General features: G+C 37.0%; 3 protein-coding genes across 3 annotated transcripts in view; 1 reads left to right on the top strand and 2 right to left on the bottom strand.

Annotated features, from left to right (window-relative positions):
* Positions 1-5400: 5400 nt before the first annotated feature.
* On the bottom strand, positions 5401-7836 carry LOC127958069 (anaphase-promoting complex subunit 2-like). The gene is made up of 5 exons (XM_052556855.1): positions 7790-7836; positions 7560-7664; positions 7161-7416; positions 6246-6561; positions 5401-5599 (listed from the first exon to the last, which is right to left on the bottom strand). The coding sequence occupies exons 2-5, from the start codon at positions 7623-7625 to the stop codon at positions 5416-5418; spliced, it is 822 nt and encodes a 273-aa protein (XP_052412815.1). The 5' UTR covers positions 7626-7664; positions 7790-7836; the 3' UTR covers positions 5401-5415.
* A 294-nt stretch (positions 7837-8130) lies between these two features.
* LOC127958070 (microtubule nucleation factor SSNA1-like) lies at positions 8131-11435 on the top strand. Its single transcript, XM_052556856.1, has 3 exons — positions 8131-8461; positions 9980-10179; positions 11106-11435. The coding sequence occupies exons 1-3, from the start codon at positions 8410-8412 to the stop codon at positions 11199-11201; spliced, it is 348 nt and encodes a 115-aa protein (XP_052412816.1). The 5' UTR covers positions 8131-8409; the 3' UTR covers positions 11202-11435.
* A 446-nt stretch (positions 11436-11881) lies between these two features.
* LOC127958068 (taperin-like) overlaps positions 11882-26300 on the bottom strand; it is a 44329-nt gene continuing 29910 nt past the window's right edge. The window contains exons 2-4 of the mRNA XM_052556854.1: positions 16699-16897; positions 14780-14895; positions 11882-14107 (exon numbers count right to left, since the gene is read on the bottom strand). Coding sequence (XP_052412814.1) covers positions 14045-14107; positions 14780-14895; positions 16699-16897 — 378 coding nt within the window. The 3' untranslated portion in view covers positions 11882-14044. The remainder of the gene's footprint in view (positions 14108-14779; positions 14896-16698; positions 16898-26300) is intronic.

Below are 26300 nucleotides of genomic sequence, written 5' to 3'. Positions count from 1 at the left end.
TTAAGGATGAAGCCAACACTTGTTGAACATGCATTTGAAAGCTGAGGAAAATGGGTCGTTCAAGACATTGTTCAGAAGAACAGCGTACTTTGATTAAAAAGTTGATTAGAGAGGGGAAAACCTATAAAGAGGTGCAAAAAATGATAGGCTGTTCAGCTAAAATGATCTCCAATGCCTTAAAATGGAGAGCAAAACCAGAGAGACGTGGAAGAAAACGGAAGACAACCATCAAAATGGATAGAAGAATAACCAGAATGGCAAAGGCTCAGCCAATGATCACCTCCAGGATGATCAAAGACAGTCTGGAGTTACCTGTAAGTACTGTGACAGTTAGAAGACGTCTGTGTGAAGCTAATCTATTTTCAAGAATCCCCCGCAAAGTCCCTCTGTTAAAAAAAAGGCATGTGCAGAAGAGGTTACAATTTGCCAAAGAACACATCAACTGGCCTAAAGAGAAATGGAGGAACATTTTGTGGACTGATGAGAGTAAAATTGTTCTTTTTGGGTCCAAGGGCCACAGGCAGTTTGTGAGACGACCCCCAAACTCTGAATTCAAGCCACAGTACACAGTGAAGACAGTGAAGCATGGAGGTGCAAGCATCATGATATGGGCATGTTTCTCCTACTATGGTGTTGGGCCTATTTATTGCATACCAGGGATCATGGATCAGTTTGCATATGTTAAAATACTTGAAGAGGTCATGTTGCCCTATGCTGAAGAGGACATGCCCTTGAAATGGTTGTTTCAACAAGACAATGACCCAAAACACACTAGTAAACGGGCAAAGTCTTGGTTCCAAACCAACAAAATTAATGTTATGGAGTGGCCAGCCCAATCTCCAGACCTTAATCCAATTGAGAACTTGTGGGGTGATATCAAAAATGCTGTTTCTGAAGCAAAACCAAGAAATGTGAATGAATTGTGGAATGTTGTTAAAGAATCATGGAGTGGAATAACAGCTGAGAGGTGCCACAAGTTGGTTGACTCCATGCCACACAGATGTCAAGCAGTTTTAAAAAACTGTGGTCATACAACTAAATATTAGTTTAGTGATTCACAGGATTGCTAAATCCCAGAAAAAAAAAATGTTTGTACAAAATAGTTTTGAGTTTGTACAGTCAAAGGTAGACACTGCTATTTTTTTGAACACACCCCTTTCAACTAATTGCCCAATTGCACAGCCTTAAGAGCGTGCATATCATGAATGCTGGGTCTTGTTTGTTTTCTGACAATCTACTGAAAATACTGGTAACTTGTTTGCCACGTAGCAATAAAAAATATACTAAAAACCTTGATTATTCTGGTTAGTCACATTGTACTGCTATTATTTTGAACAATACTGTATGCGCCCCATCTTAGACCTGAGATTACTGAACAAAGCGCTCGGGAAACGCACGTTCAAGATGATAACTGTGAAGCAGATCCTTGCGCACATTCAGCCCGATGATTACTTCATTGCAGTGGATCTAAAGGATGCATACTTCCACATCCAGATAGCCCCCCATCACAGGCGCTTCCTGCGTCTTGCATTTGAGGGTGTGGCGTACCAGTTCAAAGTGTTGCCGTTTGGGCTCGCTTTGGCTCCCCGTGTATTTACAATGTGCATGAATACAGCATTCGCTCCCCTGAAGCTCAGTGGAATGCGCATACTGAACTATCTCGAAGGTTAGTCATCGCACGGTCAAGAAGCGCTCTCGAGGAACACAAACACAGACTCCTCGCCCATTTGACAGGTTTGGGGCTGTCTGTGAACATTCAGAAGAGCACACTGCAGCCGCGCCAATATATCACATTCCTGGTTATGATACTGGACTCGCGCACTATGATCGCGAAGCTGTCAGAGCCGAGAATCCAGTCGATTCACAATACACTAGCCCTCTTCATTCAAGGCAGAGCTATCGCCTTAAGAACATTTCAGAGGTTGCTCGGTCTGATGGCGGCTGCAGCCTCCATCTGCAGACTGGGCTTGTTGCACATGAGACCGTTTCAACACTGGTTACACAGCCGAGTGAAGCTGCAGGCGTGGAGAGTGGGAACGGAACTCCTTATCATAACGTGTTCATGTTTGAGACTCTGGCGCCTTGGTTCGGCACGACCATATTCGAGCAGGGTGCTGCTACGGGCAGAGTGGTCAGATGTGTAGTGGTCACTACGGATGCATCACTATCAGGCTTGGGAGCCCTATGCGATGGCAGACCAGCTTTCGGTACGTGGCCAAGGGGTGGGGAGATGTGCTGGCATATAAACTGCTTGGAGATGGAAGCGGTTCATCTAGCGCTGCAGAGTTTCCTTCTGTTTGTGAAACACGGTCATGTTCTCATCAGAACGGATAACACGGCGGTGGTGGCGTACATCAATCGCCAGGGAGGTTTGCATTCGCGATCCCTGCAGGGATTAGCGAGACAGCTGCTGTTATGGACGGACAGGGTACTTCTGTCGATTCAAGCAGTGCACGTACCGGGCAGTTTGAATTGTGGAGCGAACATGCTGTCCAGGGACGGCATTGTACACGGAGAATGGAGGCTCCATCCGCAAAGATAAATATGATCTGGAATCTGTTTGGCAAAGCGGAGATCGACCTCTTTGCGTTGCAAGAGAACGCCCACTGGGGGGGACGTGCTGTCCAGCCACTGGCCCAAGGGATGGAAGTATGGTTTTCCCCCAGTCAAGTTAATGCCGCTGGTGCTGCAAAAGATAAGGGAGGAGAGATGTGCGTTGATCCTGGTAGCACCCAAATGGCCCAACCAGCCGTGGTTCCCGGAACTGGTGAACATATCGCGGCTTCCCCCGTGGCGGATCCCGCCGAGAAGGGACCTCTTATCCCAGGCGAGGGGCACCATATGGCACCCCAACCCAGAGCTTTGGGACCTGCATGTGTGGCAGATCAGCGTGGAGTAAATCAGCGAGTGCTGCAGACAATAGCAGAGGCTAGAGCCCCTTCGACGAGGTGTTTATACACTCTGAAGTGGAAAGTATTTGCTAACTGGTGTGTTGACAAAAATGAGGACCCCAGGAGTTGCGATATCTCCATTATTCTGACCTTCCTACAGGAACGTCTGGATGCTGGCAGTTCCCCATCTACAGTGAAAGTCTACGTGGCAGCTATCGCCGTTTTTCGTGACTTGCTAGACGGCCATTCAGTGGGGAGGCACCCCCTGATAACGAGCTTCTTCGGGGAGCTAGGCGGCTTGTCTGGGACCGGTCGTGCTTAGTGCGCTGTCCGACCCACCTTTTGAACCTGCTTATAGACCTGTGTGCTTATAGACAGAGTCAGTTATTTTAGTAATAGCAATGGTTGAGGTATTCATTCACTATCTAATGTGGCCCCTTTATTATGCCCGCATTGTAAGCCGGCAGTGTATTCCCAAGCACCAACATATTGCTGCATTTTCCCCATATCACACCAGTGTTGCTTATCTGGGTGCACGGGATTAGGATGGTGTAGGAGCTGATTTGGATATCTGCCAAGAGGGGTTTCAACCAGGTCCGGTACCCGACCTAGAGCTAACACGCTGTAAGAATTAGTGCTTATGCTCTTCTGTGGCTCGATGCGAGCTGGGCCGGACAGTATTTCCCACACGGCGGGGGTTTTATTGTTCCCCACACGTAATGTCGAGAGACCGACTCGATAAGGGAACGTCTCCGGTTACTCACGTAACCTTAGTTCCCTGAGAGGAGGGAACGAGACATTACGTAACCTGCCATGTGTAAAACCTTCCAGCCTCATAACTCTCGTTCAGTCGAAGATTCTGAGGTTTTTGGCGCCCGTCTTCTCCTATATTGATGTCTGTCAGCCAATCAGGTGAGGGCGAGGGTGCCATTGGCTATTTGCAAGCAAAAGAGTTATTCAATCAGATTTCATAATTTCGAGGAAATGGATTTCCCCATACGTAATGTCTCATTCCCTCCTCTCTGGGAACTAAGGTTACGTGAGTAACCAGAGACGTTCTCTCTTCACAGCAGTTCAGTCAGTATACTGTTTGAGTACATGAATTACTCCGGGATATTGGTTTGTTTTAATTCAGAGGGAGTGTTAGCCACATTAAAAAAGTTAACAGCTTAAGTCATTTGTGGATTAATGCTTATTGGAGACCGTTTCAAACGATTCAGTTCGATTTGATGATGTTTTTATTACCTTTCAGGACATGGACAGTATACCATACACACAGTTTCAATGGAAGAACTGAGAGCTCCCGGACTAAATCTAAAATATCTTAAACTGTGTTCCGAAGATGAACAGAGGTCTCACGGATTTGGAACGACATGAGGGTGAGTTATTAATGACATAATTTAGATTTTTGGGTGATCCCTTTAATCAATGTTATGATTTTGTCAGCTTTTTATTGTACAGTCCTGTTTTTTAGGCAAATATTATGTACTTGCAAAAGTTATTACAATGAGTAGATAATAACAACGTAATAACACTGATCCTAAAGTCCATTTACATTAAATTAGTTACTTTTGTATTTGTACTTGTTTTTGAAATTCTTGGTTAAGTACACTTCATATGAGCATAGTTTAAAATGAAGTGCAGCTGTTATTTTTAGGATTGACTGTTTCTTAACCAATCAACCATTTCAAATAGAAAAATTCTCACTAATTTGTACAGTGTATTAAAAAAATATATTATAATAATATATTATAAAATATATTATAAAAATATATTATCATCTTCTTATATCTAGTTCTCGTGACCCCCTGATCTGCACATTTTGTATGTCTCTCTTATCGCATCAGATGTTTGTTCTATTCGAATGAAAGTGCCCTGATGCCACAGGATATTCTGCCATGATTCCAGTTTGAAGCAAATGTATGTTCCATTCAAAAGTGCACTGAAGAGTTTAAAATGTATTTATTTACCGAGCTATATGATGTCACACTTGTCTGTGTGTGAAGACACTGTGCAGTGCAAATCTGTGAATAAATGTTCCAAAGTAAAGTAAACTTCAACAGGTTTCAGAGCACTTCTAATGAGCTGATAATCTGAATTAGGTGTGTTAACAAAGAGGGACATGCAAAATGTACAGAGCTGGGGGGTGCGAGGACTGGAATTGAGAACCGCTGATCTACCCCATATTTATGGGGTCTTTTACATACGACTGCTGCACAGACTTTGGGTTCAGGATCTGCTGAACACCCCCAAACCCATAATAAAAAACTTGAAGTGTTTTTACACGTGTAGAACTTTTCAAAAGATCAAATGTTAATGTAATGATATAAATTATCATTATTTAAAGCTGCCACACATCAGAATTTGCACACACTTCTAGTCGTTCTAGTTGGCAGAGGTTTTGTGCAGACAAATCAACCTAATTTAAAATCTACATGAATCAAGTTACACATTTCGGACTCTTAATGGAATTTTTACATAAATTTAAACCCTTGTGCATAATTTGAAGCATCAACATTCAAGATCATACCAAATTAAACATCTTCTGCTTTGTAACTGTTTGAAAAGTGTTTACATCATTGAAGTCTGTGAGAAAAGAGCTTTCGTATTCTCCCCTGCAGCGCTGCTCCATCCTCTTCTCTATCAGCTGGTGCAAGATGCTGGTCACGGCCTCTGAGCTCACACGCTCCAACAGCTGTAGTGTGGAGCTGAAATGAACATTATAAGATATTAGATAAGAAATCTTCATCAGACATTTATGAAGACATTATATATCCTAGCAATCCACCTCTCCAAGAAAGTACTTGATGTATTTGATATTCTTTAAATGTTACTGTTATGCAGTAATAGCTATGGATGCCTATGAATGTTAGCACACATATTAATGTTTTATTCTGTTGAGTATATAAGAATTTTGAAGTTAACTTTTTGAGTCCATTTCATTAGATAAAATATTGTAAATACTTCTCCATAAATAAAATCAATCCATATCACTATTGTCTGTTGTGATACTGATTAAGATGCAAAACAAAAATGTTTTGCACTGAGCACATTGCTTCTCCTGTTGTTGGACACAGAAAATGTATTTTAATGTGTAAAATGAAACATACTATATAAAATACTACTGGGAATACTGCATGCTTTTACAAAAAAAAAAAAATTGTAGTAAACTGTATGTACTGTATAATATGCTGCATGCTAGAATTCCATTTCAAAGACTTGCACAAATTAAATGATACAGACATTCAGCTCTCTTACACCACAGCAACATTATGCAAGTAGTGATTAAACAACAAAGGAAAGGGCAGCATCTGTAGTATTATCAGAATGGTACAGTATTTCTCTTCAACTCACAGTATGTGGCTGAGCCCTTGAAGCTGCTCTAGAGCTTCCTGACACCAACACAGGTGAGGGAGGACGGCACAGCCTGGGCACAAACCACCTTCATCATGGCCCTCCTCAGCCTCCACTGCTTCCCCGGCCTGACTCATGTGTACGGAGAATGTGCGGCTGTAAAACTCTAACACACGCTCTTGCAGCACAGGTGGAGGAGAGAACAGAAGAATGGCACGAATGACAGAGAAAGCTCTCTCTGTCAGACCACAGGCCCCTGGACCAGACAGACCTCCACGACCCTCATCCTGCCATGAGCCCAGTCTCTCAAGACCATCTTGAGAAATAAAAGAGATATTAACACAGTAGACTCAAGAAACACTGGACAAAAAAATCTGGTCACAATTTCCCCTTAAATCCAAAATAAAAATTATAAATAATACATTAAGACATCAGAACTTTTAGATTTCACATTATGGAACGTAAACATTTAAGGAAAAATATATCAGTGTCTAGGAAAAAAGCTTCAAAGTTTCAAAATACAACTTACTACAGAACTCCATTGACTTTACAAAAACAATAGCTCAACACCTGAAGGGTCAACTAAGGGGATTATTATTATTAATTATAAACATAAATATTATAAATTAATATATTAAAACAAGAGAGACAGAGAGAATTATGTTGGGCAGTTGAGAGCAACTATTCTACAACGTCTCGATTTTAGAGTTTCAACCAGCAACAAAAAGTACACTTTATATAGTTTACTGTAGTTTTATAGCTTTTCTAATAAAATTAAGTCAGCTATGTCACAACTGCAACAATAAACAAACTCTATACTTTTCTAACATCTGTTTTTCAAATACACATAGGCTGTTAATAAATGTAAATATATTTGAATAAAAACAGTTGCCAAACGAGTAGGGTGTGAAATACCAAGGAAAGGTTGCAGCTCTTGGAGAAGGTTTTGGAAGGCTTCTATTAAAGCCTTTGCCCTGTCTCTCTCCTGTGACTCCCCCTCTGGCTGCTTGAGCCCCGTCCAGAAGTCTGGTGCAACAGAAGTAGTCAAACGCACCTGCAGAGTCTCAAGCAGCCAACCTTCCACATACTGACCCAGTCCATGTACACCCAGCAGGGCCAAGGCTTCAGAGAGAACCTTATCAGTAGAAGCATTTGGTGGCACAGGAGACACCTAAGAGAATCATGATTGGGTTTCAACGTTTTCCAAAGGTACTTGCTTTGTTAATGAAGCTACAATTAGAAGCTGGATTTAGACCAGACGCGATTTCAGCAACCGTTTTTACCCAGTTACACCGTATTATATCTAACACTCACCAGTGCAGATGTCACTGTGTCCCAGGCTGCAGAAAGACCCTGCGGCATCGACTGGGCTTCGTTCATTCCTCTCTCAGGCTGTAGTGTAAACAATAGTCATATACCCTGGGATACAAGAATAATGTTTTGTCACGTTACCATGCGTATATTTTCATTTTACTCCATGACTGTGTAATCCAAAATCATATGATCAAAGCATTTAAATGATTCTCTTTAGACATAACACCTACAAATTACAGCGCTATTCTTCAAACGCTTGTCGCTCGCAGATGACGACACGCTGACGTTGTTTGTAGTAGTAGTAGTAGTAATAATAATAATAATAATAATAATAATAATAATAAATAGTAGTCTTATTATGTTGAATAAATAAAACATGTATAACAAATAAATAAATAAAACTATTAGTACTGGTAATGACAACAACAACAATAATAAAAAAATAATAAATAATCATACGTGCAGGTAGTGCGCAGGTATTTGGCTCTATTCGAGATTAATATTTAAATGTATCTGACTGTATTGTTTTTACTATCCTAAATTCTAAAATAAAAGCCTAACGGAAACCGACGTGATGACGCTTCTTGAACGTTCCTATGGAAACAGGAGGGAGACTTGACTTAATCGCTGCTGGGCTTCTGGAATGTTTTCTTTAACGTTACTCCCCTCGCAGATGTGTTCCATTTAACGCTCAGTAAAGTTAGTGGTTTGCTAATTCAAGCAAGAATCTGACTCACAAGGTACAACCAACAAACAGACTTCAATGCTAAGTTGCATGAAACGCTCTTAGTGATTAAACTAGTGCAGGCGGGCCTCTTCTTGTAGTTACAGAGCTAGCCTGCTAATCAGAATGACCCAGCAAGGAGCAGCGCTGCAAACCTACAACAATGAGCTTGTCAAGTGTAAGTAGACATCGACCTAAAAAATATTGTTTTCTTTTTGATATTACTTTCTTATAGTTGTATGTTACTTTGTCATGGGTATAAGAAACTTGTATTCAGCTAGTCTACGCTACCAATTGTAGTCATTATAGTAGCTTAGTAGTGATTAGAAGACTTTTGTGACACCTGTCATCCTGTGCCTTTTTTTCTTTTATAACTAACTGAGGGCAAAGAAGACGTGTGTTTTTGTGAGAGACGTAAATAGGCATTCCTTTAAGGCTTCAGTGGTTTAAAAAAGTATTTGGACATGTTTAAAGTTTAGTGTCATTGCATTATCAGAGGTCAGTTCTCTTTTCAAAGTTAATACAGGTTACCAGCAGAGTAACCAGAGTTCATTACAAAAACTGTTTGTAACCTGTTTCACCAACATTTGAGAAAGCAGAAAGTGTAACAAAACTTTTTCTATATTCACTTTCAACATTACAGCTGTTCTAGTTTAATGATAAAAGGTAATACATTTATATTCCCAAAAATTTCCTCTTTTAAAACAAAGTGTTCTTATGCTATTTGTCTTTGTACAAACAAACGTATTTCATATTGAAAAGAAGTCTCTTATGCTCATGACGGCTGTATTTATGTGATCACAAATACATTAAAAAAACTGTAACATTGTGAAATATTACAATTTAAACTAACTGCTTTCTTTTTAAATATACTTTAAAATATAATTTCTTCCTGTGGTGGCAAAGCTGAGCTTTTCATCCATTACTCAAATTTTTAGTGTCACATAATCCTTTAGAAATCATTCTGAACATATTTATTATCAGTTTTGGAAACTATTATGCCACTTAATTCTTTTGGAACCTGTGATACTTTTTTAGGATTTGTTGATAAATTCAAGTTCAGAAGAACAGCATTTATTCAAAATAGAAAACTTTTGTAACAATATAAGGCTTTCCTATCATTTATTTATCTGTTTAACACATACTTGCTGAATAAAAGTATTAATTTCTTTAAAAATAAATAAATACTTTTAAACAGTAGTGTATATAGTTACAGAATATTTATATTTTGTGCTATCTTAAGTGCTATTTTTGGATGAAATAAAGAGAGAAGCTTAATAGACTTTTACATAAAAAAATAAATAAAATCTTACTGATCACAGACCTTTTTAAAGCATGTGTATATACACACACAAACTTTAGGGTCTAGAGATGCAAGTTGAAACAAGCTGAACAGACGGCCTGTCCATCAGTACATTTTTAGTTTCACAATCATTGTACATTGTGATGGATTAATATTCACAGAGTGACCTGACAGCTTGAATCAGTGGTTGATAAAGTCCTGCACATTATTGCTTCAATTAGTAGGAGGAACTGCTGAGCAAGCCTTCGTCTGCAACTTATACATACTCCCTTACAGCAATCACAACATGAATGTAAAGAAACGCAAGGAAAACATTATTTTCGGCATGTGCCTGAAGCCGCCTTTTAATTTCTTCTTAAAAATTGCCCCCTTCATTCTCCTCGTCTTTCTCAGGCATAGAGGAACTGTGCTCTAAAAGAGAAGATTTAAACCGGCTGATCCAGCAGGAGGAAGCAGAGAAAAGTCGTCTGCAGCATGATATCCGTGTGCTGACAGAAAAGCTGAGTCGTGTGAACGAGAGCCTGGCACGCCGCCTTGCTGCCCGCGCTGACTTTGACCGCACCATCGCGGAGACAGAGGCAGCATACATGAAGGTAAGGACACAGTCAACCTGTTTTTAATATTTCATGTTCTCTTCATTGGGAGGGGAACAAAACTATTGTGTAATATAACTATGTGTTTGTTTGCTGGTTTTTATTGTTTTTGTAATACTTGTATTTGTAAAAGAAAATAGCCTAAGATGCTGACATTAAATAAAAATATACTACTACTAATCGGGAAGGATCAGAAAAACCAACAACTACTGTAGCTTTATTAATGTTGCACATATGAAAACTTAAAGGGTTAGTTCGCCCGAAAATTAAAATTCTGTCATTACCCTGATGTCTTTCCAAACCCATAAGACCTTTGTTGATCTTCAGAACACAAATTAAGATATTTTGATGAAATCTGACAGCTCTCTAAACCCTTCTATAGACAGCAATGCAAATATAATGTTCGTAGTAAGGACATCGGTAAAACAGTCCATCAGTGGCTCAACTTACGTTTTTGCGAAACTACTTGCGAGAATACTTTTTGTGCACAAATAAAACTAAAATAATGACTTTATGCAACCATTCTTCTCCCCCAAGTTACGTCTTCCACCATTTTAGGTGTATATTAGCAAATTAATCATCCAGGTCGATATACTGGTTTGTCAGTACATTCAAACTTTATTAGATATAATATAGTCACTTCTACATATTAAAAAGATCTAGCCTCTACTCTATAATTAAAATGTAATTATATATGTTGTTGGTTAATAAAAAATAAAAAAAAAGATCTACTATCCTCTTTAGTGTTTTGAAATAATGATGCCAGTGTTTGGACAACTGCAGAAAACGCTTACATAAAGCAATTTTTTTTTTTTTGTTTGGTTCGGTTTAAATTGAACTTTTTTAGCCTTTGCCAAACTGATGAACTTCAGTCTCAGTGCAAGTGTCATTCTTGTTTGACTAAACCTGTTCTCTCTATCTCTCAGATTCTTGAAAGCTCTCAGACACTTTTGAGTGTTTTAAAGAAGGAAACAGGGAATCTGACCAAAGCCACTGAACCAAGAAGCAGCAAAGATCATTGATTAATGTTGAATATTTCTATTTGTGTGTGTGTGTGTATACATTCCATTGTTATCCTCTCTAACTTCTTCTCTTTTATCTTTACCAGCCTTCCCTTTTGTAATCAACATATAAATTCAGAATATAACTTCTCATTCCTATTTGGAAGTTCTGTATCTGATGTATAGGTTATAAATTGTTTTGATATAGCTTGGTGTCTGGTGTAATGTTTTAATAAAGATATATTGTGAATTTTTGATGTTTTTAAAGGGAATTTCTTTATGTAAAGATTAGCCTTCTAAGATAAACTGTGAACACTTCATAGCCTTCATTCGTTTATTGAACATTTCCTTGTTTTTTGACATTTTCTCCCCTCAAATTCATCAAAACAAAATTGTACATTTAATATTCTCTTGATGAATAAAACAAAAAGGATGAAGAAACGTTTTGACATAAACTATATTAACCACCAGAGCAATGAGCAGCTTGACTAGAGTTACAGGAACTAATGAAGCACTTGAAGTGGCATTACATTTTGTAAGACACAAAAACAATAGTTCCCAACACTCTGAACATCTAATATACATCCCTTAAGAATATTTAATGTTTGCAAAGAACATCTGGAGGATCTGTTATAGACTGGAATGTGCTAAAGTGACAAATTGAACTAGAATGTACAATAAGACTTGGTTGAATTCTAACACTTGGTAAAATAGCTTTATTTTAACATTCTCTTAAATAAAATTTGCCCTTAATTATGTGACATGAAAAAACATGGGTTCAAAGGCTTTGTTCAGACAGGCAGCAAGTTTCAAATGTACTACCGTTCAAAAAATAATAAATCAACATGTCTCCAAGGCTGCATTTAGCTTTTTTTTTTTTTACAAGAACAATCAAAACCTGACATACACAAGCTGATGTCACTGGTTAAGTCTACATTATACCAGATATTGACTACACTGTTTGAAGAAATGGATCCAAATTCACCACCTTCAAAATAACAGCACAGACAGTCGGCCCTAAACATTTTATTAGGAGACCAAATCAGAATTGTGTGCAGTGTGAACAAAGCCAGAGTCTTAAAAAATAATTGTGCAGAGAATATTGATCAGCAGTTTTGAGCTGATAAGGGCTATAGCTGGTGCTTCAAGTAAATGTTATGCTCTCAATGGATACACATACTATTTTTGTTAAATCAATTTCAAGAAATGTGATATTCGATCCCTAATAGGCATTATTCCAACCAAGAGCTGCGTAAGGTGCAAAATAAAGCAAAAACAGAACAGTGCAAATGAATGAAGAAGCACAGGACTAAGATGTAAAATATGTTTGCCCTATGACTAAAAATGTGAAAAAGTGATAAAAAATGCATGAAATAAATTATGAAAACTTCATCCTGGAGCGTATAAACTACATCAATACTGGTCGGAGAGGCTGAGGAGACATGTCAGCAGATACGGCAAAGTCATTTAACAGATATGACACACTCAAATCAGTTGGCATTGTGTGTATGTAGTCTTCGTGTTTCGCACACACACGTGGCCCATGAATACAGCGTGCCCAATAACAAACTAATATTTCCATCATAAAGAATGCAAGAATGTACAGTTCAAAACTAAAGCAGGAATATTGACAAACTAATTCATTTTTGCACAGCATAAATCTAACAAAGCCTGTCAAGAACACTTCCAGGTCAGATTAAAATAAAAAAGTGAGGTAATAAATGTATATGTTAAATGTGTTTCTTAAACAGGATTTTTAGAATGTGAATAAGGTACAACCCATCCCACTGAAATTATCATTACCATAATGTAAAAAATTATTTAATAATACAATGAAATTGGTATTGCATATATTTTTACTAGATTATGATAATGGAAACCGTTGAGAATATTTTTCATTATTATGAAAATGAGAAGGAAGGAAATGTGTAAATGTCATATAAATAAAACAAAAATTTACAGAGGTAGTCCTAAAAACAGCCTTTGTTGTATTTATGCTATGGGGTGAAATTGAACCTGGGCATTTCTTCACAAGATTGACTTGCATTCATGATTGAATTTGTGATCCGAATTATGACAGAAATTTTAAGTGATTAATAAATTCTATTACCATAAAAAGAAAAGCAAAATTAATTGTTTTGACCAATTAAAAGCTGCTCGTTAAAACAGATCTAGGATCACTAACGTGTTATTAGTATATTTTAGCTGTATAGTATATCAGTGTGTGCATGAAATGCCTACCTTGACTGAAACACAGACATACAAAAGGAAACAAATGAAACTAAAGTGGAGGGCTTCTATAGTTTGGGAGTCATGTCAATACAGACCTACACATGCATATACAAAAACATCACAATGAACATAGATTGTGGCACCCTTTTACCAGTCATACTGTACATAAGTCACTTATTTAATTTTTTGTTGCTTCACCCTAATATTATATCTTTCTGGAGTCCCATTACACACCTTCCAAGCTTCCTTCTCTACTTTAAGAGAAGTCTCACATCTTTCTCTCTTTTAGAAATTTGGTCACTTTCATGAGGTGAGGATTACATACGTCGAGCAAGTATGTGATGGAAGAGTGGAATTCAAGAGTGGAATGACTGTTTGAGCCATTTTCCATGTCTATCACAATCACAATCGGTGGCAACAGGAGGATAAATGTGAGTGACACATCCACTGTGTGGATCAGCAATGAGAACAGTCCTGCTGTTGACGATGATGGTGTATGGGCATTGAATAGGGAATGTATGTTTCCGTGCTGGTTTGCTACTGGTCCCACTGTTCTGGAAGTTGTTTCTTTGCTTCCAGACTGGTGCTGGCAGGCAATGGTTGGTCCCGTATTTTCCAGACATCCGGAAGATTTAGAAGTAGAGGGCTGGTTCACTGCTGAAGTCTGACAGAGAGGAGCTATCAGCAGGTGTCAGCTGGTGAAAAAAAAAGGGATTTGGTTCTTTACAGGACAATATTAATACTGTTACTCAGGGGTTTGTTCTACTGCTGAACCTAAATATTAAACTTTGTTGTGAAACCTGTTTTGTAGCATTTGTGCAACGGAAATACAGTAATCAATGCCTAAAACCATCTGGCTTGTTCAAGAGAGATGTGCTAAAATTACTGGAAATACATGGTCACTAATATTAGTTTGGTCAAAAATAACTGACAATAACACAACCCCTAAAATGTTTATAAAAATACGTAATATTGTAGATACTACAATTGTATGTTTGATAAGATTTTTCATTTTTATTTTTGCATTAATAAATTACATTTGCATTAATTTAATCAAACGGTAAAAATAGTAATCTTGGGAATAGTATTGCAATTTATAATAGCTGCTTCCTATTTTAATATATTTAAAAAGTACTTTTCTGTAACATTTTCAAAGGATTCTAATATGTTGATTTTAAACTCAACAATTTATTTTTATTATTATGACAGGTTACTATTATAAGTAATAATAATAAAAAATAATGGGATTTTAATGACAGTGTCATTCCCAAAGAGTTCACATAATGCCCTTATTTTACATGGACAGGTACAAATATCATGTTCTTCTCAATTTACACCAGAATTTTGGACATATTCTTATTTCTTACCATGACCTCTTCTGTACTCTGTGAAGTATCTTCCCCCTGGTGAGCAGACTTATCAAGCTTGTGTTCTTGCCATGCGTTAAACTCCACGGAGTGTTTAGGTGTGTAACTGGAAAGATCTGAGGACAAGTGAAGAAAGGCATTTATGTCACTCTAGACTATAGAACTATCAAAGAAACTGTACTCCATTTACTGTACACTTTAAATATTAAGACAATAATATACAATATATTAAAATGATAATGATGTTTACTTAACGTTATATGTTACAATATATATATATATATATATATATATATATATATATATATATATATATATATATATATATATATATATATACATACACACACACACATATATAAACAGTACAGAAACATTATAATTTTTTATGTTTTTGAAAGAAGTTTCTTCTGCTCATCAAGCCTGCATTTATTTGATCAAAATACAGAAGAAAAAAAAAATATTGGGATATATTATTACAATTTAAAATAATGGTTTTTAAATTTATTATGTTTTAAATTATCATTTATTTCTGTGATGCAAAACTGAATTTTTAGGATCATTATCACATGATCCTTTAGAAATCATTCTAATATGATGATTCATTATCAAAGTTGGAAATAGTTCTGATGCTTAATATTTTTTCAGAACATGTGATACTTTTTTGGGATACTTTGATGAATAAAAAGTAAAAAAAAAAGAAAAGAAAAAGAAGCTATGTTTTTAAAATATAAATATTTTTTTAATAACAATATAAACTACTGGTCAGTAATTGGGGCTCAGTAATTTTTTTTCTTTCTTTTTTTAAAATAAAATCAATACTTTTATTCAGCAAGGATGTGTTAAATTGATAAAAAGTGATAGTAAAGAAAATATATTATTAGAATATATATTATTAGAATTTTTTGTTGTTGAATAAATGCAGTTCTTTTTAACCTTTTATTCATCAAATATATTAGACAGCAGAACTGTTTCCAACTCTCATAATAAATCAGAATATTAGAATGATTTCTAAATGATCATGTGATAGACTGGATGTTACATGTCACTGAGGGCTGGAGTAATGATGCTGAAAATTCAGCTTTGCATCACAGGAATAAATTATTTTTTTTAAAGTATATTCAAATAGAAAACTATTATTTTAATTTGTAATAACATTTCACAATATTACTGTTTTTTCTGTATTTTTGATCAAATAAATGCAGGCTTGATGAGCATTTATATATATATATATATATATATATATATATATATATATATATATATATATATATATATATATATATATATATATATATACACACACACACACACACACACACACACACACACACACACACACACACACACACACACACACAATTATAAACATTTTAATATTATAACATATCTCTAATATACACTTTCCCCAGTACATGTATATACATTTTAAACTTAAAAAAGCTCATGCCCATGTGATTTGTCAACTACCCAAATGCAATGGATGTAATATCATGACTGACCAGTAGGTGTCAATATTGCTCAAATCTAGAGCCGTAAAGAAAGAATGAACCTGGCAATCATCTCAACAATCACCATCATCAATTCAATCATTATAACAAGCATTATAATTATATAGAAAGTAAATAACTCCTCTGTATATATAGTTTTTTTTTTTTTTTTTTTTTTTAATCAAACTGACCTAACTTCTTGCAAAATCACATGGAACAGATTCCAATTTTCATAGTAGTAGTTTCACAACTACACTGGGCTTCTTAAAGTTGCGTTTAAAAAAAAAAAAAAAATTAGGACAAAAAGTACATATATTTAGTGCGTAAAATTATGTTTGAACTGGATCCAATTCCTGTTCACCTCATCCGTGGTTTATGTGCCTTCCTCTCATTTTATCCATTTCCTGTCATTCTTCTCATCCTACTCACCCGTGGTGTTGTTGGAGTGAGTGGGTGAGCTGCTGTAGCTGGCACGAGGAATGCTTATCCTCCCTGCAATGATCCCTCCATCCTCTTCTCCTCCTTTTCCTTCTCCTTCCTCCTCGTCCTCTCCGCTGTCCCACACACTGCTCTCAGATGGGTATTCGAAAGTGCTCTGCAGGCTGGACTCGTTGAAGGATATTTTCAGCTGTGGTGGAAGCAGAGGACAGTTTGTAAGGTTTCACACTAATCATAAATAGACATGCATGGAATCTGCTAATGCTCTGCAAATTTCCAAAGAACTGGAACGGATAGTGAAGGATGTGTCTAGCTTACATATGAACATATTACTTTTGACACTATTTAAAATGTAAATTATAAAGTTGTTTAAGAGAAGCAGAGGTTAAGCAAACAATGAGAGCAGTGATCTGGGAAAAGTGTGGTGACTTTGAAGGAGATAAGACATAATTTGTTTTTAATTTGTTTAACATTTAAAAAAAATTAAAGGGATGGTTCCCCAAAAATGGAGACTATGTCATTAATTACTCACGTCGTTCCAAACTTGTAAGACCTTTGTTCATCTTCAGAACCCAAATTAAGATATTATTGATGAATTCCGAGAGCTCTCTGACCCTCCTATAGTAAAGTTACAACTACAATCAAAGGCTCAGAAACGTAGCAAGGACGTTGTAAAAATAATCCATATTTGTTTGAAGCTATGACAATACATTTTGTGGCAAAAAACACAAAAATTATATATTTTATTCACCAATTCATCTCCTCCGCATCACCCTGGCGCCATTTAACAGTGTATCCATTGAACGTAAACAACATATGCTGTTCTGTGTCAGCAGCACAACGTGGATACATTGTTTACGCTTTAATCTGAACAACGTATTCGTGAGGTGCTGCTGACACAGAACAGTGTACATTATTTCTGTTTTCTTTGCACACAAAAAGTATTCTCATAACTTTACGGTTACGGATTACGGTTGAGCCCCTGATGTCTTATGGATAATTTTAAAGATGCCCTTACTATGATTCTGGACCTTGATCGTGGTAGGAATCTTGTTGTTTATGGGATGGTCAAAGAGCTCTCAAAATTAATAAAAAATATCTTAATTTGTGTTCTGAAGATCAATGAAGGTCTTACGGGTTTGAAATAACAGGGGGGTGAGTAATTAATGACAACATTTTCATTTGTGTGTGAACATTTAACTTAGACTTTAAACTTTGACCTTGAAATTAATTTGAAATGTGTAAATTAGTAATAACGAAGTATGACTTGTTTATGGCACTATAGCAGAACGACAGGTCCTGACTTAAACAAACATTTGTTTAGCAAAACTTCACCAGGCCTGTGCACTTGATCTTTATGTACAGTACCACAGGGATCCATAGTAACAAATGGAGATTTTGTTTTGCCTATTCGCATAATGCAAATGAAAGGAAAATGGTGGGACAAAAATTAAGCATTAACAGACAACATAGTTTCCATATTGCTTTATTTGTTTCTCACCCTTTACTATGGTTTATTTAAGCTTTTCCAGTGTTGTTAATGCCTAATAATCTAGTCAGTCATGGTCATAAATGCTGACACATATCAATGCTGACAAACTCAAATGAACTAAAATCACCCTTACGGAAGTAGCGTGACAGTGGTGAAGCATCATGATATTTTCAAATATAATATGGCACTGAATGATTACCATATTCATACTATGCACTAACATTTAAATTAACCATCTGATAAAATGCACATATTGTGTACTTACAAGATAATACATTATACTTGTACAAAAAAAATGAACCTACATGAAATTATATCTGTAAGTACATAGCTGTTACACTCATTATAAACTGATATAAATATGTCATTTTTAATATTTTTTATTAATACAGAAGTGGGGAAATAAACAAAATTATTATTATAAAGGGGGGAAATATAACAAAAAATATTTCTCAAATTTAGCCTTTTATCATTTTAATTAAACTACATTTTTATAATACATTAATAACATTATTAGTCATATTAATTTTATTGATAAAATAACCAGTTGAACCATTTTAAAGCAGCCCATGCCCTTCCTGAGGCCCCTTAGTGGGTCCCAGCTCCTGTCATATAGATTTGAAAGTGGGACTCTTTTGAAAAAAACAAAAAACGATCAATTAGAAACCACCAAGAACAGTCTAGAATTCACATATCAACATACTATAAAGCACTCAGAACTCCACAGCTATACTCTATAAACTATCTACAACACCTTAACATTAAGTTATTTTTATTAAGGATGTATCAGATAAGTAAACACTGTGTTGTATGATTCAAACTTAATGTGAAAGGCAACTAAACAATATTATACCCTGGGGTTCTAAATCACCCTGGTCAATGTCCGTGCCCTTTGTGTCAGCTCTTTCCTAAATCTACTGTAATCTCAGTCACATTCAACAACATATATGCATGCTTCATTTACGAAGGCTGGGAACGTGGTTCTACATAGCTCTACATGTCACACCCATTAAAATGACTGGACAAAAGTCACATGTAATTGGATGATGTTTATTTGGTGTAATAAACATTAAATTACATACCATCTAACTGTTTAACATCATGTGTTTTTTTTATTTTTTATTTAGCCTGTCAGTTTGTTTTCATGTTTCTCTGGTCTATTTTTTTAATATATTCTACCATTCAAAAATTATTTATTAAAAAAAGGACATTTCAAATTGATCAAAAACAGTAAAGACATTAGAAATACAAATAAAAATCGGTAACACTCTAGAATAAGGAACACATTCACAATTAACTACGACTTTTCCCTCAATAAAATCCTAATTTGATGCTTATCAATAGTTAGTAAGTTAGTTGTTAAGTTTAGGTATTGGGTAGGATTAGGAATGTAGAATAAGGTCATGTAGAATAAGGCATTTATATGTGCTTAAATAGTACTAATAAATGGCTAATATTCTTGTAATATGCATGCTAAGCAACTAGTTATAGAGTTAAACGCCAACCTCATACGTCATCAGCCCAGAACTGCTTCTGTGTACAACAGTGAATGCAAGCTAGATTAAATTGATTATTACATTTTAAATATGGTTATCTTTCTTACAAAAAACACATTGATTCACTACAGGAGGACTTTGTTCAACCCCCGGAGCTGTGTGAGACACTTTTTTTATGGATGGGTGCTTTTTTTTTCACTTCTTTTGGACTGATGCACTGCAACTCCAACTGAGTGTCATTAAACAGCTTGAAAGATCAAAGACTATTATTACTATAACTCCGACTGGATTCATCTGAAAGAAGAAAGTCATGTACAACTTGGATGATTTGAGGGTGAGTAATTTATGGGCTAATTTAAATTTTTGGGTGAACTAATCCTTTAAGAGGCCCTAAAATAAAGTGTTACCTAAAAATCAAATACATTAAAAATACACCATTTATCAATGAATGAAAATAATTATATATGTATAAAAAATTTAAATGTCAACACAAAATATGAAGCTCTACCACTATTTTAAAATCAACATATTACTTTCAAATTGTACTCTCATGTAATTCTGGTTGAATGCAGTAAACAGGATTCCCACTGACTTGTTTTAACCATAATTTTGTACAAGCGTTATAATGTAAAAAATGTATTATGGTTACATAACTCAATGTTCATAGACTTGGTGTGTAGTCAATTCTGTCTCTTTTTTTTTTTTTATAAAGTTTTCGCAAGAACGAACATGGTTCCTAAAGGATTCATTCTCTGCATTATATGTTGTGCTTCCTGAAATATATACTGTAGTCTGTAATTATGTTCATTGTCCTTCAGCAGCAATTACAACCTTTTGCTTGCACATTGTTTTGCACATTGAAAGTTTTGCCTAATCCTACAGACAAATGCAAATATGTTTGAGCTCTAAAGTTAACAATGAGTATATGTGGACTACGTCTTTTAGATAATACTACTGATTTTCAATTAGATTATAATCACTTTTCTTCATCCATTCCTTCACAGCCTTTTGCTGTGTACTCTGGGTCATTGCCCTACTAGAAAATAAATCTCCACCCAAAGTTAATATCTCTGGCTGACTGAATCAAGTTTTCTTTAAAGATTTGCCTGTATTTTGGCTGTGTCCAAGTTACCCATGATAACAACAGCCTTTTCATTTTCCTTTACTTGAAAGCAACTCTAAAGCATGATTCTGCCAGTAGCTAATGTAGTTGATGTGTAATCTGATTTTTTAGATGTATCTGTTTTGCGCCAAACCTATGCAAGTCTCATATTAATATGAGCCTCATCAGATCACAAAACTTTTTCAGTTTTTATTTGCCACATTCTCTCTTAAGGAGTAAAATACTGGCCTTTCAAACAATGCTTTCTTAGCTACACCCAAATATGAAATGCTTTTAATCAGGCTGTCAAAACTTCACAAACTTGTATATGTTAGCTGAGATTTTTTAATGACGGTTGTTAAGACAGATTGTAACAATAAAAACTCCATGATTACAGGAAGAAGGAGGCGGGAACCGGCGGACAAACAAAATACAACACAACACAAAAACACAAACTTAAATCCAGGCCTGGTCCTCTCTCATCCTTCACTGTCATCGCTCCTGTTTTATATCCTTCCATCTCCTCCATGGGACTCGAGACCGGTGGGTCGAGCAGGTGTCGCTCATCTCCAATCACTCCACTGGCCTCGCCCCGTTCCCATGGCTCTCGGCCCCACCCCACTCGCCACACAGATAATTAATGTTTTGTTTTGTTTTTTGTACTGAAGAAAATAGCCCTGCAAAATTCACTGCAGCAAGATTCTACCTATTCATTAAGTCTAAAACTTTGAGCAAATTCCTGTAGTAACAGCAAAACCAAAATAGGAAAAATTCCTTTTAAACATTTGATTTTGCAGCGCAATAAATTATCCGACACACTAGATTTATTTCTTCACTGAGTTTATCTCAAGGCATTCTGTGATTGTCTTCTTTGCAAAGGATGTGATGCTTGCCTCAAGGCAAGGTATCTTAAAAGACAGAATTAGGATGTCTAGCTTTTGAAACTCATTGTGTCTGAAGCATCTATTGTGTCATAAATGAAATGAGCAGCTCACTAGGTTTTGGAGCAGCAATTACATTTACATAAATATTTAAATTTAGCACTAGTCTACGCATTACACACTTGAGACCGTAATCATTTTCCCATTCAACTATTGTGGTTTCTGAGGCACAATTTACCCAAAGTCACTGGCAATAGCAAGCAAAGTTTCCAGTATGGAGTTATTTGGTCATTCTTGGCTCATACTGACATATTTCCTGACTATTCAGCCAGTGTGAGAAATTTAAGCACGGCATGATATGCTGGCAGTTTCAACCATTTCCCAACACAATTCAGAAACACTATTTGTAAATATACCTGAAAAAAATAAAAAATAAATAAAAAGCGGATGAGGAGAGGACTATAAACGCTGTGGCTGAAGGTGACACAAGGAAGAGAGGATCTTCAGATGACTGAAACTAACGTTGTGTCTCTTGTCCCTCTAGACAGCTGCGGATCGACCAGCCCGCCACCTGAGCACCGGACCCCAAGTTCCCTTGCACTCAGCCGGCCGGCAAACAGGATCACGCGGCACCGAGGATGAGCACTGGACACCACAGGATTCAGCACTACACAGAGCACCCTTCAATAAATACACCCTCCGGGGCATTACTTTGCACTAAACCCTGTCGTGTGATTCTTCAGCCCGTGACAATATATATATATATATATATATATATATATATATATATATATATATATATATATATATATATATATGAAGAGTTCAGATGCAAAAGCCTCTAAATGCCATCTGAAATTTTCATCTAAAATTAGGATTTTTTTCAGGCTCCTATATTTATGTTCAGTTATTTCACTTTAATAGCCTGGAAAAGGACCTGCACATTGCCATTATAGTTAAATGACTCAACCTAAGCATAGGAGCTTGATAAAAATCCTAATTTTAGATGAAAATGGCACTTAGAGGCTTTTGCATCTGAACTCTTCATATATATATATATATATATATATATATATATATATATATATATATATATATATATATATATATATATATATATATATATATTATTTGGAGTGAGAAAATGTCAAATTCCATTCAAGCAGATCAGTCATTATATGGAAATATTTTGAGAGAAGAATAAGCAACACAGAAAAGGATGCTCCATATCCACTCCATATTTTGCTCTCTATTCATATTAAGAAAAATAAAAGCTTGAATTACCAAGAAAGAGTTTACAGTGGTGGATTTCAGACTCTATTTATTTTAACTTTAACTTTTAAAGTTGTAGATATACAACTGTAATAAGAGTCATGATAGCAGCTAATTTCATCCTTGATGTTCAGATTATCATTGAGGTTTATATGTGTGACCCTGGACCACAAAACAAGTCTTAAGTCACTAAGGTATATTTTTAGCAATAACTAAAAAAAAGAAATTTATGCAAAAAAATCACTAGGATATTAAGTAAAGATCATGTTACATGAAGATATTTTGTCCTACTGGAAATATATCAAAATTTTATTTTTGATAAGTAATATGTATTTCTAAGAATTCATTTAGACAAATTCAAAGGCAATTTTCTCAGTATTTAATTTTTTTTTTTTTGCACTGTCAGATTCCAGATTTTCAAATAGTTGTATCTTGGCCAAAAAAGATGATTTATTCAGCTTTCAGTTTTTCAGACTGGTTTTGTGGTCCAGGGTCACATATATAAATATGGATGAGTACTTAAATATAATGTTTTTCAACAACTAGAGATATTCAATTTCATACATTTCCTTAATTTCACTATGAACATATGAACATTTAATTCATAACATTACTTCATTATTATTATTTAATAAATAACAATAATAAATTATAGTAGTTTAATATTTAATAAAATACGATCATGTACGATATATACAATATGTACCTTTTGTTTAATGCTTTATATTAATCATTTTAAAACAGCCAAAAAGGGAGAGACACAAATCTATTAGAGCCTAATAGATAAATCTATTTACCAGAGACGCTGTCCTGATTTGAACTAGGTTGAGACTGCACACACACAAACAAACACACAGTACAAACTGGGGGTTTCTCCCTGAATTACAACCTTTGGTTGGCAGCAGACTGTAAATGCAGAGGCTGTTTGTCTGTGTGTTTGTGTGTGTGGCGGGGGGGTGGGGGGAAATGTTGCAGCCTCTCATTGAAGTGTTGAGCAGGCTGAGCAGATGTCTGATTAAAGCTAATCTGCTGTTTCATTTTAAAAATCCCTCAGCACAGTACATCTGGTAAAACCTAGGAAACATAAACACGCACACACACACGTTGTCATGGTGTGGTGCGGGAGAGAAGCACATAAACGGGGCAGATGATTATACAAAGTCTTTAATAATCCATATAGGGGTAATACTGTACATAAGGCGAAGGCAGAAACACAACGACCATCGACGAGACCGGAAAAACAAACACTGAACAGAATGCAAATTATAAGGGGAATGTAAAGAGGGTAATTGACAAGACACACCTGAACATAATGACACAGTTAACACGAGACAGATACTAGGTCACACAGAGAACATGAGGGATGAAAACACAACATAAGGAGTCCGGGGTGTGACACACATATGATTTTAATGTGTAATGTGTAAGTGTGTCATGTGGGTGTGGAGGCGTAGGCGTGGTTTAGCGAAACCTGCAGCGGGAGAGAGAGTCGGGAGACAAACGGTGAATGAGCGGGTTGAACGGAAATAATCAACACCTGTGTCTTGTTTCAGTAATTGGCGTGGAGAGAGTATTTAACGCCAGGGGAAACCGGAGTAGTAGAGAGAGAGAAGGACTACTGATGACCGCACGAGCCGGAAGCCGCAACCCGGAAGTCTTTAGGGTTTTTGTTGTTGCCGGTGTGAGTGACACCGTTAGGATAACTGTTTATTTAATAAAACCGTCAGCAGTCAAGCCAACCCCTCGTCCTCTTCCTTTCCATCCTTGAACCCTTGTTCACTAGTGCTGAAACCCGGGAAGGAAGAAGGACCGCCGCAGCCATGCAAAACCCATCCTCCACCACCGGGCCCTGCTCCAGGGGAACCGCGTGAAGTCGAGAAATGGGCTCTCTCGGAGCGAGATGACTTTCCCCTGGAGCAGTCTCCGGATGAAAAATTGAAACATGCATTACAACAGGTCCGTACCATCGACGACCAGCTTCTCCAGCCTACCCAAATGCCCTCCTATCCATATTTTGCCATTTTAAAAGATCGGTTGTATTGGGTGACCCAAGATGCTTGAACAAAAGAAGATACAACCCAATTGTTAGTTCCAAGGAGCCGCAGGGAAATGCTTTTCCAAGCGACTCATTCTAATCCAATGGCGGGCCACCTGGGACAGGCTGCCACACTAAATCGCCTCATGACCCGTTTTTTTTGGCCGGGCATTCACGAGAATGTGCGCAGGTAGTGCGCGTCTTGTCCTGAATGCCAGTTGGTAAACCCACCGGCCACCCCTAAAGCACCATTGCGCCCCCTCCCATTAATGCAGGTCCCCTATGAGAGAACTGGTATGGACCTCATCGGACCATTAGAGCGATCCGCAAGGGGACATTGTTTTGCATTAGTCATAGTCAACTATGCAACACGATATCCTGAAGCAGTGGCCCTCCACAACATTTTGGCTAAGAGTGTGGCGGATGCACTGTTTCGTTTAATCTCCCTGGGTTCCGAAAGAAATCCTCACGATCAAGGCACGACGTTTATGTCACGTACATTATGCAAACTTTACGAATTATTGGGCATTAAATCGATTCGGACCAGCGTCTATCACACACAGACCGACGGCCTGGTCGAACGCTTTAATCGCACGCTTAAGTCAATGATTCGTAAATTCGTGCAGGAAGACACCAAAAATTGGGATAAGTGGTGAGAACCCTTGTTGTTCCCTGTGTGAGAGGTCCCGCAAGCCTCCACGGGGTTTTCCCCCTTCGAGCTTCTCTACAGACGGCAGCCCCGAGGGGTGCTGGATGTCCTGAGAGAAATTTGGGAGGAGGGGCCATCTCAAAGCAAAAATGAAATCCAGTATGTCCTGGACTTGAGAACAAAACTCCACACTTTGGGGTGGCTATCAAAGGAGAATTTGTTACAAGCTCAGGACATACAGAGCCGGCTGTACAACAGGGGCGCTAAGTTACGCAAATTTGCACCGGGAGAGAAAGTACTTGTATTGCTCCCAACATCAAGCTCCAAATTAATGGCAAAGTTGCAGGGACCGTTTGAGGTCGCACGACAAGTCGGAGAGCTCGATTATGAGGTTATACGGTCGGATAGGAACGGGGCAAGTCAAATATATCACCTCAATCTCCTTAAAAAATGAAAGGAGGTGGAGCCAGTGATGTTGGCGATGGTGATTAGTGGAGAGGAGGATCTTGGGCCGGAGGTGAATGTCAAATCTCAATCCCTCCCCCTGGCCCCAGGTGGAGATCACCTCTCGCCGTCTCAGCTCACTGATGTAGCAAGATTGCAGGCTGAATTTGCCGGTGTGTTCTCGCCCCTACCCAGCCGTACCAATCTGATTCAGCACCATAT

The sequence above is a fragment of the Carassius gibelio genome, chromosome B5, assembly GCF_023724105.1.
Source record: "Carassius gibelio isolate Cgi1373 ecotype wild population from Czech Republic chromosome B5, carGib1.2-hapl.c, whole genome shotgun sequence".
NCBI classification, from domain to species: Eukaryota; Metazoa; Chordata; class Actinopteri; order Cypriniformes; family Cyprinidae; genus Carassius; species Carassius gibelio.
The sequence above is the reverse complement of the archived record's forward strand: the minus strand, read 5'-3'. Positions and strand labels throughout refer to the sequence as shown.